We start from the raw sequence: 21457 nt of genomic DNA, 5'->3' as shown, positions 1-21457 counted from the left end.
CTCTGTTCTTATGTGCAGACAGTAAAGTGAAGTCTCTAGAAAGTTGGTCATAATCTAAAGAAGACCAGAGTCTGTAAGCTTGAAATGGTGCATCTTTCAGGATCTGAACCATCATTCTTGAGTTTATATTCCTGATGTTTGAACAGTTAGATACCGGTCATCCTCACTTAAACATACTTTCAGTGTCTAGGCAGAAGGGGTTAGCAATAGCTGACTATTCTAAATGTTTTGAAAGGCTCTTTTGAAATGGTTTACTGTAAAAATTTGTTTCCAAATAATATGCTTCTTAAAAGCAAACTTAAACCCCAATAACAAACCAATAATAAGTCCTTTTTGCGTTCAGATTTTCTAAAATTTGAGAAATACTCATCTGAAATTTGCGAAGTACTCAGCAAAGAGTCTTTGAAGCTCTGTAGCTATCATATATGTCACATTGCATGGAATCCAGCAGGTCTGAACCAAAGTATTGTGTATAGTCTATTGCTAGAGATATGGGATGGAAGTATATCTAAACTGGTGTAACTTGCATCCTATTCATCCCTCCATGGCACTTTGATTACACCTGTTTAGATTCTCAAGAGTCTCATTATTTTATCAATATGTAATTTTGTGATTGTTTATTTTTGCCCTTTTCAGATATATTGGAAAGTCAGATTCAATAACAATCAGCGTATGGAACCACAAGAAAATCCATAAAAAACAGGGAGCTGGTTTTCTGGGCTGTGTGAGACTTCTTTCAAATGCAATCAACCGCCTTAAAGACACTGGTTGTAAGTAGCCTATGTGGTATCGTTTTGTCTCTGTTGTAGAGCACTTTTGTTAATAGGTTTAAAAAATAAATAGTAGCTCAACATATATTTGAATGTTTTGTTTTTGTTTTAATTTTCTCAAAGCGGTGAATTTTCAGATGGACAGCCAGTAGCAATATTCTTTCCTAGGTTAAGAAAATATGCAGAACTTAAGCCAGTGGCTCTCAGCCTTCTGTTTCCAGCCTAAATATTACAATGGAAAGTTTCAAAATTCCCTCCACTCTCAAAACAAAGAGGAGGATGGGGAATGGTGATTCACTTGTAGCAAATTGCAAACCCTAGATTGAAAACCTATGACCCAGGCTATGTGTATACATTCAGCACTGTAGTGGCATCACTGTACCATTACAGCCACACTGCTGCAGCATGTCTGGTGAAGGCTTTTAATTGGGATTAATTTTTGAGTCCTTGTTAACCCTAATAATAAAAAAAATAGGATGTAGGGGTTTTTCCCCCTCCATATTCACAGATATGCGCCTACTGTGATGGTCTTCCCTGCTCTGCTCTGTTCTTATATGCAGACAGTAAAGTTTGGTACATTAGGTTGAACTTAGATGTATTATGTTGATTTTCTAAAGAATGAATTCATGTCACTGGGTCTATTCCACTGACTCTAAGGGCTCTTACATTCCATTTTGGTACTCCTTCCTTTCACAAAAAGTAAAGCCAAATTCAACCTTGTGTGGTTGACTTTAGGGTAGTGGAGATGACGTGCTGTGAAAGTCGACATTTTTTGGCCTCCTGTAAGTATCCCACAGGGCCACATTGTGATCACTCTATCCAGCACTTTCAGCTCTGTTGCTCTCCAGGTGTACAGAAAATGGCTTGGGAAAGTTTGAATTTCATTGCATGTTTAGCCAGCATGGTGAGCAGAGCAGGCAGCACACCTCAGCAGTACATCTGGCCATGAATGCCAGGGTTGCAGATGAGCTTCAGGTATGGCGAGTGCAGGAGATACAGGACCTCATGGCTGTTTGGGGGAATAAAGCTGTGCGGGCAGAACTATGAAGCAGCAAAAGAAACACAGGCCTCTGAGGGGGAAAAAGACACACTAGGGACACCTAGCAGTGTTCTATGAAAATAAAGGAGCTCAGGCAGGCATGCTAGAAGTCAATGGAAGCAAATTGACATTCTGGGTCATTGCCACAGACATGCCACTTCTGTGAGCAGCTGCATGGGAGTATAAAAAAGTTGTCTCCATGAGCAGCAGAAGCAATTTTAGTGGGAGAAGCAGTGCTTATAAGCATTCTGTTGGTGTAACTTTTTGTTCAGAGGTGTGTTTTTATTTTTCTGTAAGCTTGAGCAACATAAATTATGCCAGCATAAACGATTTGTGTAGACATACTCTAAGCCTCTTGATTTTATGACCATTCTTGGACTTCAGCAATTTAATGAATGAAAACTGGTCCAGTCTTGTGTCTTCATATACCGTGTGATAGAAATATAACTTTGTTTTCACATGCCTTACTTTTATTTTAGCACAGATTTATACTGGGATGCTATTGGAGTAGTTGGCTTTATTTAACCAGCAGTTAGAGAGGAAAAATAGTCCTACTACCAGCAAGACTAATGTAAACACAGTTGGGAGAGAAAACAGTGTAAAGGACTACACTACACTACTGTTTATTTACATTAATAGTATCTTTGCATTGCATTGAAGGCTGGCAATATATAGTGTCTTTCCTATGACCCAGTGCAAAAAAAAAAGTATATTAGAGGTGGGAAAATTATACATTTAGAGTCTTTAAGATAACCTTTCAGAAGAGACAACTCAAAATGTAGTTCAACCTTTAGGGGTGTGTCTACACTTGCATTCCTCTTTTGAAAGAGGTATGCAAATGAAGTAAATCAAAAATGCAAATGAGGTATAAGTTAGCATATTTGGCACCTTGTTTGCATTTTCTAATTTCAAAAGAGCTTCTTTAGAAAGAAGAAAGCCGGTGTAGATGCTGCTCTTGCGAAAGTAAACCCATCTTTCAAAGAATCTTTCATCCTTTTATTTCCCTTTCAAAAGAGGAATGCAAGTGTAGACGCACCCTAGGTCTTGGAATTTCAAGTGCCCCTTTTTAAAGTAGTTCACTGCTTCTGGTTTTAATTGCCCAAATTTAACTTTCTATATCAGAGGTTTAAAGGGGACAACTTCCAGTCACTGCTTTTATTACCTTCAAAGAAGCAGCTCTTATCAGAATTGTACTGCTTGGATTTCAAGGCTTTGCCTACAAGAGAGGCTTTTTCCAGCAAAACTGGGCTTTTGTTGGGAAGAACCATGGAGAGTCTACATGCAAAATGCGCTTTGTTGGCAGTGTGTTGACAAAGCGGGCACATCCACTGGCAGTGTTATACCTCTCTCTGTTCAGGTATAATTCCTCTATTGCCAGTGTTCTGTTGACGAAACAGCCACGTAGATGCTCTTAGCCCTGTCTGTCACCAAAAGGGCCCTACAGTTCACCAGGCAGCCCTGTTTGCAGAGCTTCCCGTCAGCCGTTCTGTCGAGAGAGAGCCAGGCAGTCTGTCTGCTCTTTGTCAACCAATCAGATTGCTCTTTCAACCTGCTTTTATGTACAGACGCAGTCTGTTGACTGAAGTTTTGCCAGGAGATCTCTTCCAACAGTGTCTTCTGTCGACAGAGGCTTCTCGTGTAGACATAGCTCATGTGTTCAGCTTGTTTTTATTTACATACATTGTAAAGAGGTGCATGAAGGGTAGCTTTACTTTGAAATGAGAACTCTGTAGTTTAGAATTAATGCAACTTTAATTTCTATTTGTGTAGCTTGTGCCTCAGTGTTAATTAGTAGATGAAGAACTTTTACAATATGGTGGATTTACCATTTTAACAGAAAGTTAATATAAATGGTAAGTTTTTTCCCCTCATTATGCTAATTAATATGGCTGCCATTGACAATGGTATGAGAACAGTAGCCGATGAATCCTAAGGTATGCCTGCCACTGAACCAAACTTGACAAACCGCTCTTGATGAAAAAGTGTACTTATCTGGCTAGTCTAGTCAGATTTTTTTCCCCAGGAGCGTTCTGGTCTACCAAAAATGGATTCTTGAAGATGAAAAAGGAACTGAATCTCTAATTTCCAGCTGTTTGTAGTTGTCTCAGTGGTTCAATACATTGCATATAGCTCAATGGCTTGGAATTTTTGCTGTTGAGCATGGATTACATGCTCATATGATTGTTCCTGAGTATCTATAGCTGTGTTAATGTCTCTCTTGTACTAATACCAGATACCATGTTGACAATGAGTTATGGCAATGGTTACTTCCAATGAAGGAAAAAAGCCAAAGATAGGTTTTTATATCGTGTGACCAGTCCAGATTCTAACAACACGATCTCTTGTATTAAATGAGATGATAGGAGGAGAGTACAGAATTGTGAGGAGGAAAGAACTTTGAAATGTGTCAGGGAATAGTTTAATAAAAGGAATGAAATGCTTTCTTAACTTTCAGTTTTAGAGGTTTGACAATTTAGTGTGCTGTCTTAAGAAGTTTGTTTTTTCCCTTTTCTGAATTCTAGCAGTTTCTTGCTAGATCTTGCTTTTATGGCAATTCAAAATGCTCCTTAAAAGCAGCCAGATATTATGTAGGTAACAGTAGATATGTCCTGATTTTTATAGATCAGAGGCTGGATCTATGCAAACTTGGGCCAAATGATAACGATACTGTTAGAGGACAGATAGTAGGTAAGTGTGAATTTTGGAACTTTCTCTTGAATTGTCCTCTATCAGCTTCCAGGCTGGTGTTTTCTGGATTAGAGTAAGAATAATAATGCTTTTAAATTGGGTAGCCATTGCCAAAGTGTGTGTGCATGCACTTGAGTGCAGGTACAAAGTTCTAAAGAAAAGTAACAAGGCCCAAAAAACCAAAGGAGTGCTGAAATGGGGCAAACCAGACCATAATACTAGATTAAAAACTGTATAAAATGCATCAAAAGAAAATTGTCTTGAGCTTTGCTGTGAAGTAAGTGAAAGATAATTCTGGCGCTAACTTCCCCTGAAAATGCAGAGAAGTTGACATTGCACCTTGCATGGTGTCTTGGAGGTCAACATTTTTGCTATGTTTTGCATAAGAATGGATGCTTGACAAGCAGTTTTGCTGTAATTGTGGTGAGTTGTTTTGGATAATTTCACTAATATTTTGTAATTTTTTAATTTTTTAATTTTTTTTAAATTGTCTTGCTTCAGTCTTAGTGGTTGTGCTGTGTAATTCAGTTATGTTGTCCCTAAATTATAAAAGATTTTAAGCACTATAAATAACATTGGAAGAAGGGTCATTGGAAAGTAAGCAGCCATACATTCAAGTAAACATTTTTCTTTTGCTGCATTTGAATTTCATTCTGAGTAATTTTGATGTGCAGCCTTGAGTAGAGTACATTTACAATAGTTCATCCTGGAAGTCACCATGCTGTGGATCACTATGATGAGGCCTGTATTTTTGTGGGAGAGGTGTAATCTCTGAATAGTTCAGAGAAGGAATAAAGATCTGGGTCTCCATGTTTAGCTTCTGAATATAAAAATCTCCAAATAAAATACCTGATCCATCCTACTAGGGAAATCTATACCAAGAGGCAACACAGACAGGCACAAGTGAGGGCTTGAGGATATTTGCTTATTACCCTGCCCAAAATACTCTCTCCATTGATCCCTCTACTTTATCTTACCTAAATTTTAACTAGCTGTTTTGCCTCCAATTTGCAGTCTTTGTGAGTTAGTAAGATAGCATGAAGACAGAGATGTCAGTATAAGGCAACCATATCTTCCTGTCCCAAATACGGGACAGGGAGATATGTGGGGGAGGGGTGGCCCCACCAAGCCCCCAGGGAGCCAGGAATGAGGCAGCAGCGACGAGCACTCACCCGCTTCCCTGGGGCTCCAGGAAGTGACTCCCACCAGTAGCTATGCCTGTGCAGCTGCTGGGGGAAAAGGTCAGCTGGGGAAGGGCCCAAATATGGGACAATTAGTCCCTTTTAAAAAATACCTAGGGATGCCTTTTTGGCATCCCAAATATGGGACTGTCCTGCCTAATACAGGACAGATAGTCACCCCCATGTCAGTATCATTAACATAGTAGTATTGCTTCCCCCAGGCTGATATATTGGTTTCCATGGAGGTTCACATGGAACAGTAATGAAAATAGACACTGGCAGTAGCTCTCTTGGTGCTGGTAGAGTACCCATAGCTGCCAACTGACATTTGCTTGAAAGCAGTACGCCTCTCTTCTCTGAGTAATTCACAGTTTGTGAAGTCATAAAAAGTGTTACATGAGAGCAGAGGTCTGCAACCAAAATAGCAAGAAGAGCCTTTTTTCAAATTCAGTTACAAAAATCAATACTTCAAGAGCTGCAGTGCATGTGGATAGGAGACAGTCCTTCATAAACAGTGTCAAACTGTACTTTTTTGTAGCCCTTATTTTAAGAACAGCGACATGCACAATTTGTACAAGTTTTAGCAAGTTTGTTACTTTCACCCCTGCATTGGAGAGGAACTGAGGACCAGGAAAATACTGCACCTGAGAGTAGGCTCTTAAACAGGAAGAAGCAATGTTCACATCAACCCTCCATGTCAACGCCCCCACCCCGGCTCTATTCCCCCTTTGTCCAAAACCCAATCCCCTGTCTGAAGACTTTACCTGCCTGTCCCCCCATCCCCTGGATTAACCTGCCTCAGCCAATGAGCTCCTCCAACTGCATGCGGTGCCATTGCTCCTGTGTGGCCACTGCTGCCTTCTCAGCAGGACAGTGTGGCTCCAGCAGGGGTATACTCGGCCACTTCTTCCCCCAGCTTTCCTACGGGCTTAGCACTTCCCCCACCTGCAGTGCAGGTGGCTCCCTGTTCTGCTGCCGTTGAAATAATGGAACTAAATTAAATTGGTTCAGCGGCAACAGCACCTGGAGCCGCAAGAGGAGTCCGCAGTGGCAGCCTGTGGAGCTGGAATATACTCCTTAAAGAGCCCCTCTGTATCAGAGCCATTGGTGCTTCCATATTCAAGAGTCTAGTCTGTGCATTGTGTTGTCAAGTATCAATTTTAAAAATGCCTTGGATCATCAGATACTGCTGCCTCTAACTTAAGGTACACTCAGCAAGATTCCAGAGCGCCTACCCTTTTCTTTACTCATACAGTTTTGTTTGTGGATGAAACTAGGTAATTCTGGTATGAGACTTGAAGAGTAGAGAGAGTTTATTTTTAATCAAAGTGGATTTTATTTGAAATTTATAGTAAGTGGTCGATTATCTTTATAACATGCTGAAATGGCCTTAATTCAATGATGGAGTAAAACTGAGAGGTAAATTACTCTCTCTTTCAGTGGAAGTGGTATCTTCTGCAATTGATTATCTAGGAAAATTAGGACATCTTGGTGTATGCCTTATGGCTAAAAATCTAGGGCCCTTCTGCTGTATGCCATGTAACTGGGGGGTAGAGAATAGGGGAGAATCTTGCCTGTGAGGTATCTTAAAAGTAGGGAAAAGAAGGGTGACACTTTTTGGCATTGGATATAAAGGAAGATAAAATTCAGAAAATGGTTTGAGTTAATCCTCCGCCATGCTGTACTATTCCCTTCCAAATGTATTTGTGATTTAGATTTTGTTGCCGTATCTTTAATAATTACCTTCTAATATTTTAATAGTAAGTCTTCAATCCAGAGACCGAATAGGCACAGGAGGACAAGTTGTGGATTGTAGTCGATTGTTTGATAATGATTTACCGGATGGGTAAGATAACATTTAATTCATTTAATTATTAACTTTTCAGTAATGAGAAATCAAACTAAAATAGACTAATCTGTTTTATAAATATTTCTACATTAATAGAAGTTTGAACGTAGGAGCTGGAGACATACCAGCCACTGACTTATTTGTAAAAGGCTCAGAATGATTGCTAATAGTGTGAACATTGCCTGTCTGCCCATTTAGCTTATGGGAGAAGCAAGTTTTATCAGTGAGTGAATGAAAATATATACCCAACAACTCACATCTGGCTTGAGAACAAATTAGTGACTTACATTAATATAATGTAAATCTAAGCTAAAAATAACATGCTTGAAACACAGTCCTTTTCAGCCACAAAATAATTTAGTAGCACCCAGTCCCCTAATTTTGTACCTTGAGTCATATAAGAGCTTGCCCAAAATGTATTCTACAGAGTTGTAAAGAAAATACAGTATTTTTAAAACTGTTTTTCTCACCTATAAATCAATAAAACAATTTTGTTCAAGGTATGGAGACTGAGTTCTTGCTGTACTTTCCCCCATCAAAGGCTGATTTCAGGATTCTTTTCGCTCTGTGAAATTGATGAGGTCCATATCTAAAGCTATTTTGGTAGTTGGGCAAAAAGTATTCTGTTTTAGGCATATAGGAAAGACAGAATCCTGAGTACGAGTCTTGTCATAGAAAGACAGGAGAGAGCAGATTTTTTTTTTTATTGTCATTTAAAAATAATGTAAATTGTCACATTGAAATCCTGAACTGCATTGTGGTGTGGCTTGAGAGTCTGAAGAAGTTAAGAAAATTCTAAAAGGCTATATAATTCCCTGTTTAATCTTTCCCTTCTAAATATTTCTTATTTAATTGTATCAATGTCTAGCTAGTTTCTTCCTTTGAGAGAAGAATTTTTAATGGAAAAAGAAATAGAATGGATTTGTAATTTAAAGATAAACATTTTTATTAAAGGAAACCAATGCAAAAAAGATACTGAGAGGGACTGTTGACTCACAAAGAGAGAGGTTGATTGCTCCAAAGAACTTCCAGTGCTTCACATTAACTTGCTGCCCAACATTTATAAGGGATGCCTTAATCATTGACAGTAGATGAACAGAATTTTAAAAAATGCATCGATTTTAGAGGAAAGATGAAGAGAAGATATCTTGCAACAACTTTTTAGCTGTGAAATTAATAGTGTTTGTTAGTTAACATGACCCTGTTTACAAAATGTTTATTTTTAATGAGTAAACATAAATTTTGTCAATACATCATAGTTAAGAAAGTCTATTGAAAACAGTTTATTATAAGCAGTTGCCAAATTAATAAACACCTAGTGCAGTATCAAGTATAAAATATTTTATTAGGAAACTGTGTGGTGCTTGGAGTTAATTTCAGCTTGAATATTTACTGTGTATGATTGCACAACATTATTAAGAAGAAAATATTTTATTGATTTGGAGAGTTGAATTTTCACTCTTCAGCATGTTCAGCTACTATGATTCATACATGATTTTGTCTTTCTGAATTGGCTGTTGTGTTAGAAACATTTTTGTACCCTGTTTTCCTGGAAATATCACTTAGTACCTTATTTCTCAATGTCTCAAGTTGGGAGGAGCGAAGAACTGCTTCTGGAAGGATCCAATATTTAAATCACATTACAAGGACAACTCAGTGGGAACGACCAACACGGTAAGAAACTATAAAACATGTCTACGGTAGAGTTTGCCTGCTGATTAAAAGTAATGAGCTTCCAAAGCTCCCATTGGGCTCAGGAGTATGTGCTCAGCAATCCCTGAAAATCTGGCCCCAGATATTTTATACTTTCCCCCCTTCCTCCTTAATTAACAGGAGTCATTCCAGCTAAATTTCTCTGCACTGGTCTTCACAGCACTGAATTCTTGCAGATTTTATCACTGTGGAAACCTAACAATGCCGACCTTCCTAAAAATGGGCATTAAGAAAAAAGGATTCTGCCTGTTTGAGAAGTAGCTGCAGATATGCTATAACTATTTGGGTCAGAACTCTTTAAGATAATTGTTACAAATATGTAATCAGTTTTTTAAATCAGTACAATCAGCTCCAATTACAGTAGCAGTCAAATTGATCAGCCTTCATTTCTTCAAACCAAGCGGACTTCTGCTGTTTTCTAAGTGGTAAAAGTCTCTGCATTTTCTTCTGGAGCTTTTTGTAGCTCCTTCATGGCTTCTCTTCCTTTCTCAATAGCCCTTATCCTTTGGGAATAGATGGGCAAATCTGACTTTAAATGATTGATACTGTTAAACTTTCAGTTCTACGATACGTCTGCATTTCTCAGTTGAAAGAACAGGCCATGTATTAATTTCATGTACTAGCTTATATTTTCCTCAGTTTTTTTTCCCTTTCATAAAAATGTCCTAAGAGCTAGATTCAGACGTTTCATAGCAGAAAAACAAATACAAAAATATTGCTCTGGTGTGATATGTGGGTAGACTCCTGTGCCTATATGGATCCCCATTTGACTACAGTTGAGGTTCTGTGGAAGATCAGTTTATGAAGGCACAATGTTTATAACTGTCCTTCACCAATTCAGACTATTGGGACCAACACACTCTGCTACACTTACACCATTTTTAAATTATCCTTGTCTAATACCCTTCTCAAAAGTGTTGGGGGAGAGGGGAACAGACAAGTTTTGTAGCACACTGTAAGTTCCACATGTACTAACACCTCCACTTATCCCAGTGATCCCCTTCTGATTTTGTGATTTCCTTTGTCTTCATTTTCATTCTCTGTCTTGCTCTTCTCCTTCCCTTCTCACTGTCCTCTAGCTCTTCCCCCAACAATACAAATATGCATTAGTCTCTCCCATTTTAAAAAATATACATCTTTGGCCCCACTTTGCCTCTCCAACTATGACTCTATCTTCCTTCTCCCTTTAATCTCTAAGCTCATTGAACATGCTGTTTACAATTGTTGCCTGCAGTTCCTTTCCTCCAGTTCCATTCTTGATCCTTTCCATTCTGGCTTCTGTCCCTCCTATTCAATTGAAACCACTCTCAACAAAGTGTCTAGTGTGATGTCTTCTTCTTACTTAAAGCGCAGGACCACTGATCCATCCTCCACATGCACTTGTCAGACACCTTTTATACAGTTGACCATGATTTTCTTGAAATCTTGTCATGCCTTGGTTTCCTTGACTCTATCTTGTTCTGATTCTCCTCTCGCTAATCACTCTTTCAGCATGTCCTTTTGGAGGATTCTATGGATCCTACCTCCAACTTTCTAGTGGGGCCTAGCTTGCAAGGTGTTCAGGCAGGAGCCAGATGGTGAGGAGGCCAGGGCATCCCCACCTCCCATGCCGGGTCACCGTCAGGTCGTGCACCAGCTCCATTGGGAGGAGGAGGCTGCTGCTGCCGCCCACACGGCTGCCCTGTGGGACATGACCTCCATCTTGTGGGAGTGACTGGTGACAGAGCAGGAAGCTTGGGATCAGGTGGCAGGCACCCTGGACCTCCTCACGCAGGCTGTGACCACCCACCTGACCCAGCCTCCCTCTCCCATGCCAGGCACTCCTGCAGCCCCCCGCCACTGCCTTTCCCAGATCTTCCCCCGCGGCCCCTGACCTCACTTCCCTGCTCCCACCCAACCTCACTCTACCCCTCCCCCACCAACTGGCACTTGGCTGGTGGCAAGCTGGCCCCCCTTTCCCTCCATGCCCCTCCTTTCCACCCAGTGCTCCTCACCAAGCCTGAGCCCACTGGATCCCTCCCACACCCCTACCTCCCCATGGTCTTGTCCCCATCCTAGCTCTGATGAGGACCATGGACCTGGGGTGTCAGGGGCTCCCACACCCAGTGCAGCTCCTAGCCCTCCACGCATGTAGAGAAGTAAGGTACCCGCACCCCCAGCCAAGGACCTCTCTCCAAGTTGTTGCCCCCACCCCCACCCCAGGACCTCTGCTGCGTATAGTTCCCTCCATTTCCCCCTGTACGTAGTTTATTATCCAGTTTGTTGGTTTGAAAGAGTTTTATTTCATTTTAGTAAATGGTTCTCTTTTTTACCACCCTCGTGTCTCTTGTGAATGGTGGGGGAGCAGTGAGAGGTGGGTGTGCAGGAGGGATGTTGTGGTGGGAGAGCTGTGAGAGGTGGGTGTGTGGGAGGGTGTTGTGGTAGTAGAATGGTGAGAGGTGGGTGTGCAGAAAGGGGGGTGAGTATGTCCTCTGTAGAGCTGCATCATTCCCAGGTGCAGGAAGTACACTGCATCAGCCACAATGCAGGGTAGACATGGTGAGGTCTCCAGCTGGGGCTCCCACATTGGGAGGTAGGTCAAGGGGCATTTTATGGATGTGTGTGGGGGTTGGTCTGAGTGAGCCCACGATGCCCTGGTCTTTTGGAATCTTGGCTTGGCCGCAGGGTGCAGGAGGGGGTCATGGGTGGAGGGTGCCTAGGGGAGAGTCATTGGGGCACCCGACTGAAGACCTCTCGGGGGGCCTCCCTGACCTGCACCCTGTCCCGTTGTGCCTGGTGGGACAGGGGTGACTGGCTACTCATAGTTGTGGCTGGCCTGCATGAAAGGTTCGTGTTTGCTGTCCAGTAATATTGTGGAGAGCGCAGCATGCCCCCACCACAGCCAGCATGTTGGGGAGGCTGATCCCCAGGTGTGTTAAGAGGCACCAAAAGCATCCCTTCAGGTACCTGAATAACCGCCCCATGGAGATGTGTGCCCAGTTCAGGTGCTTATTAAAAAAGGTGGCTCCTCTCTGTGGTTGGTGTTTGTGGTGCTCTGGGTGGCAAAGCAGCCCTCAGTGTATGCAGGGCTAGGGTGCTGGGGAGGGGCACTTTAAGGGAGTAGCTGGCTGCGGCCCCCAGAAGGGCTTGTCCGCCACACAACCCCATGTGTGGTGTTTCCTGGCCCTTTCTTTTGAAAGAGCACCTTGGGTCGTGCAGATGCTCCCTTTAGAAAGAGCAGACTGATCTTTCAGAAGAGTGGTTCGTAACCTCAGTCCATTTTTTTGTGTGTAGACACCTGTTTTTGAAAGGCAGTCTTTTGAAAGGCTGCTTTCAAAAGCTCAAGTTACGAAATACCACTGTAGTGTAGATGTAACCTGAGTGCTACCTCTCCCTTTCTGTAGGGTTTTTACGCTGAGGGTATCTTTAGGGTGACAAATGCAGTCTTGCCCCTTCTGTCAGTTCAGAATGCTGCTGTAAAGTTAATTTTCCTAGCTTGGTGCTTCTATCATGTTGCCCTTCTCTTTGAATCCCTTCAGTTCCTCCCCACTTGTGTGTTGCATCAGATATAACCTGCTAGTATTTACTTTTCAAGCCCTTCATGGTCATTCCCCAACCTACCTATCATCATTCATTTGCTAGCAAGTGGTCAATACACACCTCTGATCAGCCCATGATTGCTCCATTGTCTACGTATTTTCAGATAGACCTCTGTGTTGCCCATGAACTTGGTAGGAGCACCTCATAAATCTGAACATAGCTCTCTTGTTATACATCTTCAGAAATGCCCCCTGAAAAATCTTTTGATACTATGCCTGCAAAAGCCTTGACCACAGTTAGGGGCACTAGTGTGTGGAGTCTGCTGCCTATCATTGTCAGCAATATAGTCTTAATGTTTGCTTGTGTCTATCCATTTATTGCTTCTTGTCTTATAATTAGATTGTAAGCTCCTTTGGGACAGGGACTCTTTTTTGTTCCATTTCTCCATAGTGCTTGGTGCAATGGGGTCATGGTTGATGACCAGGCAAATAATAAATAATATCAACATCATGCTAGGGTAATGTCTGATCAGGGAAGAAAATTCTGGAGCTGTAGACCCGTCACTAAGAATATTCTGTTGCCAGCGCCCTCTCCTTGAAGCTGTGTGGTCAGGTGCTAAGTCAAGTGCTTCACATGGCCTAGCGTACTGAGCAGCAGGCTTTAAGGTAGGCAGAACCCATAACAATCTGATCTAAAATGAACTTTCTGAGTTGTGTTTGGAAGCTAATTAACAACCAGTGCTTATCGCATAGCACACACCTAATATACTTCCTGCAAGAAGCCCTGCTAAGCTCGTGAGTTGCAACATTCTGCCCCAGCTAATGCTTCCGAACGGTCTTCAGATGTAACCCCTGTGGACTATGGTAATGGAGCTTCTAGATGACAAATGGATGAGTAGCATAGCAAGGTCTACATAACAAAAGAGTAGTTTGCTGCCCTATCGAAGATGTGCAACAAAGCAGTCTTTGGCAAAGCTAATACCTGATCATTTAGCACATTTTATAAGATTAAAACTTAAGCACAAGTGATTGTTTCCTGTGCTTTTAGTGACTGATCCTTTTATCTATTGTATATAAATGTTTCATGAAGGATAGATGTTATGTTTGGAGAGAATAATTTCCTTTGATACAAAAGGCAGTAAACTTTTCTCATTGCCTTCCAACAGACCGGCCTCTGAATATTCTAGTCCAGGCAGACCTCTGAGCTGTTTTGTGGATGAGAACACACCAATTACAGGAACAAATGGTGCAACATGTGGACAGTCATCTGATCCCAGACTGGCAGAGAGGAGAGTCAGGTCTCAAAGGCACAGGAATTACATGAGCAGAACACATTTACATACTCCTCCTGACCTGCCTGAGGGATATGGTATGTGAGTTAAAAAATAGCATGACACTATTACAGTCATTGTGCAAGAAACTGAGTAAGTGAAGTTCCTTTCTACCCTGTTTTTTGTAACTTTTTTGATCCTCTTTCTTGGACGAATGGTTAAAATGCTGATCTATTTGAGGTGCAGTTTTGACAAAGTCTGAAATTTAAAACTGGACTTCAGATGATAGCCATATTGTAAAGCAGTCAACAAGCACTGTGTGAAGGAAATGGAAGAGGTACCCCATCCTGTGTCATTCCTTTGCTTGCTCTCTTAATAATATTCCTATAAATTGGAAATGGATACTGCCCTGTTCTGGTTTACAATTGGGTGAAGAATTGTACCATATGGAAGCCATTAGTGAATGGCAGACAAAAATGGTAACTTATTTGGAGCTACTGAACTTTTCTTTAAGAATTTAGCTGTTCCCAGAATATGCATTTGTTTCCATATCAGATTCTTAAGAGTGTACTTAAATGATTAGATGCTAATAATACACCACATGTATTCATCTGCAATTGAGCATGTATGTTCAATGGTTAAATGGACAAATGTAGGTATGATTTGTGGTTAAGTTTTAAAGAAAGAAATTTGGTGTAATTTATGAGGTCTTTAAATATCAAGATTAATTTTAAATTTAAAAGCATAATTCAGTTATCTTATTTTCTGTATCCAAATTGAAGTGGTAACATTTATTTATGACATGAGAGAGGAGGGAGAAATTCCTGTAGTTTTTAAACTTGCAGCATTGGAGCTCAATATGATACTTGCTATTGTCAATTGGTATCTATCAGCTGACTGCAGTTGGAGTTTGATCAATCCATGTAGCTCCATGTTGGAAAGCCCTCCCCAGTGTTTTGTTAATTTGTTGATGAATGGCAATACATTGGAAGTTAAGAACTAGAAAGGAGGAAAACTGGTATCTGTAAAAATGTACATAACAATAAGATTGGTTTAAAAAGAGGCTGGAAAATCATGGAGACCATTAAAAATCATATGGCTTCCCAGCATCTTACAGGTGTTCACCTACTTTGTTTCTATATTACTTAAAAAGGAAGCTGTCGCTACAACATCACAAGGCAGTGCAACCTCATGAGTAGGGTATTGGGCGAAGGCTCAGAAGACCTGGGTTCTGTTGCTGGCTTTGTTACCGGAATCGCGAGTGACCTTGGGCAAGTCCATGCCTTGGTTTCCCCATCTGTAAAATCAGGATAATGATACCACAAAGCAGTCTGAGATGTACTCATAAAAAGAACTCTGGGAGTGAAGTCGTAGTATTGTTATTCTTTTATCACATCACATATTTTGTCAAGTAAGCTAGAGTGGATGACATATGTAGTTAACAGCTGCATGGAAATGTAGCCTTGTCTCTCAGCACTCCCTAAAATAAAATGCTTTTTAACAGTTCAGTAAATTTAATTCCACTTTATGAATTTTTAGTTTTTAAAGTTAAGATTTCTGCCACCACTGAACAAGCCCTTACCCATGTGGTTTATAGCAGATACTCGCACAGTTGGCCAGTTTGAGTCCATGTCTCATACTAAAACACAGAAATAATGCTGTAATCCCATTAAATGTCTAATAATTTTAGTGGAAATTTTTACATTTTTTGATGTGGTATTCCACATTAGCTGGAGTCTTTTATAGGACACTACCCAGACACTATACCTATATCATGGTTAATGACTTGTTAATTATCTAGATATTTGGGTCAAGAACATCTGAATTGACTCTTTAGGAAAGTGGAACATTTTAAAATAAAATGTGGAATACTTAGTAGCTGCTTTTAATTTGTTGTTTTTTAAGGCTGCCTTTTTGTCAACCTTTGTATCCAGACGAAATCGTTCTAGTATACAAGTAAGAGAATAGTGGAATACTTTTGTTTTAAACTGCTTGAAAAGTGTTATCACATTTGGTAGTTCTGGAAAGCTGGTACAAAGACTGTTTTCAAACATGTTTCCACATTGTTCAGTTGATAATATGACTTCTGCTGTACCCTGCTTATTTTTTTAAAATTATTACCAACCTTGTGATTTAGACCCATATAACAATAGACTTAGACTCCGTCTGCGTGGGACTATAACCACATAATGGCTACGTCTACACGAGCCCAAACTTCAAAATGGCCACGCAAATGGCCATTTCGAAGTTTGGGGCTCGTGTAGACACGGCCAGTATTTGCTAGTCTTCAGTGTGTAAAATGTGTGCTATTCTAGGGGTTTTTAGACACTGCGTTAGAGGAAGTAAACCCCAGTAGACTCCTGTAAACTACAAAGATACAGTTCTCCTATACGTGTCTACAACTTTTAATATTTTCCCAACATGCTGAAACTTAAGAAAAACCATTCCATATTTTTAGCAAAAACATCTCTCTAAAAACTGTCAGATTGCCTATTTTCAAGGTTTGCTACCGTGCTGATTGACTCTGATTTGGATTTCTTAGTTGTACACCACATGCAACATATTCAGCCTGCTGTCAGGAAGCCTAGCTCTCTTTGGTTAAGTCTACACTAGCCAAAAACTTCGAAATGGCCATGCAAATGGCCAGTTCGAAGTTTACTAATGAAGCGCTGAAATACATATTCAGCGCCTCATTAGCATGCGGGCGGCCGCGGCACTTCGAAATTGACGTGGCTTGCTGATGTGCAGCTCGTCCAGACAGGGCTCCTTTTCGAAAGGATCCCGACTACTTCAAAGTCCCCTTATTCCCATCTGCTCATAGGAATAAGGGGATTTGAAGTAGCCGGGGTCCTTTTGAAAAGGAGCCCCGTCTGGATGAGCCGCGCAGCAGCGAGCCGCTTCAATTTAGAAGTGCCGTGGCTGCCCACATGCTAATGAGGCACTGAATATGTATTTCAGTGCTTCATTAGTAAACTTCGAAATGGCCATTTCGAAGTTTTTGGCTAGTGTAGACACGGCCTTTGCGTGTTAGTCTGATCATAGTACATGGCTGGGGAGAAATCTGTTTCTTTAACCACATTTGTAGAGTCTCTCTTGAGCAGGGCTATTTGGTTAGTAACTTTGTCTGTAATCTTGTAGTATGAGTTGAAATGACTTTGTTTTTTTCCCCTTTTACCCTTTCATGCATGTTTGTTTTCCTGGTTGTTCTTATATTTATTTTATCTTAATTAACAGAGCAAAGGACAACTCAGCAAGGTCAGGTCTATTTCCTGCATACTCAGACTGGTGTAAGCACATGGCATGACCCAAGAGTACCAAGGTAAGAGAAGAACTCACACCTCTTTATTGTTATATGAAGTCTTAATTTAAACAGTTCCTATTGAAATTAACCCTCTCTTAAAATGGCTTGTCCTCCAATATTACACTGTTGAATGTTACTTAGGAGGATATGCAGACTGGCTTTTGGTAGATGAAACACTTCCCCATTCCCCAGCTTGTCAACTTATCGTAAGCCACTCAGCAAAATAAATTACACCTCTTGCATCAAAAACTAGGGTTTCAAAGAATTCTTTGATAATGGTCTCAGTGAATAAATTAAACTGTTTTTATGAAAGACGCAAGATATAGCCACAAAGACTACAACCAAGTCTGGCTTTTCATCCATAATAAAATAATGAAACACACAGGAGAAGATGAAAAAAATTGCAAAATATGTAAGACCAGATCATCAAACATTCTTTAATTCCATTTGAGAGAAATGGGAAGTGTCAGAAGTAGAGGCCTTTCTGTACAGTAGAGATACTCTTTCTGTCTGTGGATGCAAATGTCCACAGATAGAAATCTGTATCTGAGGAACTGCAGGGCTCTCCCAGGAACCACATCAGTGAAAGGAGAAGAACAAGGGGCTGCCCCACTCAGAAGCCAGTGCCCTGCTCTGGCATCTCCTCTTGCCCATGTAACTGTACTGCCCTCAGCCCTGCTCCCAGTGGGGCTGTACAACTTCAGACATGAGATGCGTCTGGGGGAGGTATAGCTGCACGGCAGGGAGGAGATGATGTGGCTCAGTGGATACCGATTTTTAATCTGCAGATAGAAATTTGTGCCTGTAGAGGGCTCTACCCAAAAGCTTGCCAACCTTAGCTCTTACAAAAATCTGGCACATAGAAGAGAACTGAACTAAGAGAATTTAGAAACATAAATTTAAGTGTTAATCTTGTCAGACAAACTGGATTTTTTTTTCTGGCAGCCTAGCCTGGTAATTTTAAATTCTTAACTCTGCTGAACATTAAAAATTGTCGATTTAACACAGACATGGTTTAATGGTTCATTGTAACAATTTGTAACATACATTGCTTCTGACTCATCTTTCTTTCTGTAGAGGTACTACATGTCCACTTCATTTTAAGTGGTCCCCTACGACATGTGTGAACCTCCGGTGTTTAGCAGTCTGTTCCACCTCATATTTAGCTGTGACACTGGTTGCCTTCTGCAGCTTTGAGGAGCAGCTTTGTCAAGCTTGAAAGCTTGTAATTTAAAAAAAAAAAAAAAAAAAAAAGGAGTTGGTTCATATTACCTCAGTCATCTTGTGTCTCTCTGGTATTTTTTTTTTGACAGAATAAAGAAAAGTCGAAAGAGTATGGTTCGTGTATTGAATGTTGAGCTTTTAATAGTGAATTGGATATGCTATATTATGGTCTCACAATCAGAATAATTCTAATTGATTTGGGTATGAATACTATCTCATTGGTTTAGAACTAGTTGAAGGACTGTAAATAAAGGGAAATGGGAAATGACATTTTTGAAGCTAAGATGGGTGTATAGTGCATTACTTCAGGGTTTGGAGTTAGATTCCTTTTCATTAAGTATCTTCTGTTAATGATCTGGAAAAGGGAATAGGCAGAACATTTATAAAGTACACATATTAGGCTCATTTGGGAGGAGATACTGTGAATACCACTAAGAGGGCAACGCAGTAATACAACGTAACATAAATGTATTAAAAAGAGGCACACAAAACAGCAAAATATGATTTAACTTGGAAAATGTAAGGCAATATGTTTTTGTAAAAAAGTAACTTGCAGCACTGATATTCAATGTGACATAAAAGTAGTGAAAATGATGGGATATGCATATAGGTGATCATGGATAGCAAGTTGGCTAGATGTTTGTAGTCAAAAAGATCAGTGTAACACAATGTGCAGAGAGTTATTGCATAGTGGAGCAAGAGGCAGTACTTTTTCTCTCTCTTGTGTTCGGAGACTGTTCCTGTAATATTGTTAGTTCAGTGCACCTCACTGCTCATAGACAAATAGGACAGATTTCACTGAATAGGACCAAATTGATAAAAGGGGTAAAAGGGATTGACTTGATTCTTTAGACGCCCAAAACTGATGTGGACAGCTTCGCTAAATATTTAATGGGAAAGAGAAATTGGAAGTTGAAATGGGAGGAATGGGAATATAACTAGGAGTAATGAATTAATTGAGAGAGAGAAAAGAGTTCACAAAAATATTCCATATATTGATGAGATGTACTAAGTTCTGGAATACTCAGTGGAAGTGGGAAAACCCAGTTTTCTTGACATAGATTAATACTAGGCTAAGTATCAGAAAAATGTGCTCTGTAGAGCAACTTATGCCTTTTCAGGGAGATGGACAGGATAACCCAATACTTCTTCGCATCTTTAATTTCTAGAAGCTTTATGTTTACTGTCCCACTCATTATGGGACATAAACATCACTCTGTATGGAGTGAGAATTATTAGTTTTAAAAAAAAATCCTTGTTAACATACTGGGCACTCTTCATAATTATTATTCCTAAAAATCTGCAGATGCTGATGTAAAATCCCTCAGATTTATAAGAAATTTAACAATTCTGTATTTGGCTGCTGCTGCTGTTTATTCTCATATAAATGAATGTTGGATTGCCAAATGTGGGTAAGGTGCTTCAAAACCATAGTTTGAAGAATAAAAATTGAAAGTTTTAAATGAAGAAGTGACGCTTGCTGCGTGAAATATTACTCTTGAAACAAGAAAAACACGTTTATTGTGACATTGTCCTAAACCTTTGACTGTGGAGATTTTTCTAAAACTTAAGACAGTTAAGCAGCTGATGCCAAATTGTCAACTGCCATTTGTGCCTTAGGGCATGTCTTTACTATGGGCTGTATTGATTGTCACTGATAAATCCAATGGAGGGTCGATTTAGCACATCTGTATGGACAGGATAAGCTGACCACCAAGCATTCTCCTGTCTGCTCTGGTAATCCACCAAACCGAGACAAGGAAGAGAAGTTGATGGTTGAATGTTATCTGTCAACTCAGCGCTGTGAAGGTAGTGTGGTAAGCCGACCTAAGTATCTTGACTTCCAGTACATTGTTCACATAGTTGTAGTTGCATAACTTAGGTCAGTAGCCCATGGTAGTGTAGACAAGGCCTTAGAAAATCTTCCCTTGCATTATGTTTTCCATCATTTTGTGTGTCATCTGGGCAGTATATTCACCATTTTGCTTCATAGAACTAGTCTCCATTTTGTATGTGGTGGCTTTTTTTGAAAATAGACATTTTATCCATGCTTCTTGTGCCTCAGATGATTGAATTTGCAAATGACAGCATATTGACATTTAGCAGTTTATGGGTAAAATCAGGTGACTTAAAATCTCAGGACAAGGCAAAATAATGGAAGTATTTGTAGCATAAGATTATTTATGCCAAAAAGGAAGGTTTTAAAATTAAGGGTGTTGCCTCTCTTAAACAGATGAGCCTCATTTTGACTGTTCAGGTTGGGGATGGAGAAGGAAACCCAAATTCTAGGCAGGTGGCAGAATATAGTAACATTTATATTCAGCTTTTTTTGTATTTCATAGGTTTATTTAAGAGCAACATAAACTTCCTAAACTGTGGTTACAGTGTAAAAGATAAGCTCATGTGTGGTAATCAGCGGTCAGTGGATCTGCATATTAACCATTTAGAAAAATTTATTTAAATTTATTTATTAAAATGATTTATTAAAATGCTTTATACAAAAATGATTTGGTAGATATGTATTGTTCCACCTAAAAAGGTGAGCTACTGAGGAGATTTCCTTTTACTGTTCTTACTATACTCTTGTACATTATTTCGTAGATACTTAGTTAATATACCATTTTGCTACTATATACAATGACACTATTTTTTGTGTGAATCAAAAGCAGTATTGCTATGCGTCATCTTCCAGCAAGACTGCACAAAGATATAGTGGGATTGACTGCTTTGTGTATTAGTTGAAGACTGCCATAGTTACATACTGGTAAAAACTGGGGCTCTGGGGAAATTACAAAATATTGGAAACCTTCCTGACAGTTCCATCTTTGCCGCCAGGGATGTAGAGTCTCTCTACACCAGTATTCCACATGAAGATGGACTACAAGCTCTCAGGAATATCATCC

The 21457-nt window shown here is 40.1% G+C and overlaps 1 protein-coding gene across 3 annotated transcripts in view; it reads left to right on the top strand.

Annotated features, from left to right (window-relative positions):
* The window catches only part of SMURF2 (SMAD specific E3 ubiquitin protein ligase 2), a 131746-nt gene that overhangs the window by 62851 nt on the left and 47438 nt on the right, over window positions 1-21457 (top strand). For 2 of the 3 annotated variants that reach the window (XM_075014558.1, XM_075014557.1), the window contains exons 4-9: window positions 637-770; window positions 4432-4497; window positions 7440-7524; window positions 9118-9201; window positions 13925-14127; window positions 17264-17348. In XM_075014558.1, coding sequence (XP_074870659.1) covers window positions 637-770; window positions 4432-4497; window positions 7440-7524; window positions 9118-9201; window positions 13925-14127; window positions 17264-17348 — 657 coding nt within the window. The remainder of the gene's footprint in view (window positions 1-636; window positions 771-4431; window positions 4498-7439; window positions 7525-9117; window positions 9202-13924; window positions 14128-17263; window positions 17349-21457) is intronic. The other variant, XM_075014559.1, reaches the window with a different exon arrangement.

The sequence above is a fragment of the Carettochelys insculpta genome, chromosome 20 (genome assembly GCF_033958435.1).
Source record: "Carettochelys insculpta isolate YL-2023 chromosome 20, ASM3395843v1, whole genome shotgun sequence".
NCBI classification, from domain to species: Eukaryota; Metazoa; Chordata; order Testudines; family Carettochelyidae; genus Carettochelys; species Carettochelys insculpta.
The sequence above is the reverse complement of the archived record's forward strand: the minus strand, read 5'-3'. Positions and strand labels throughout refer to the sequence as shown.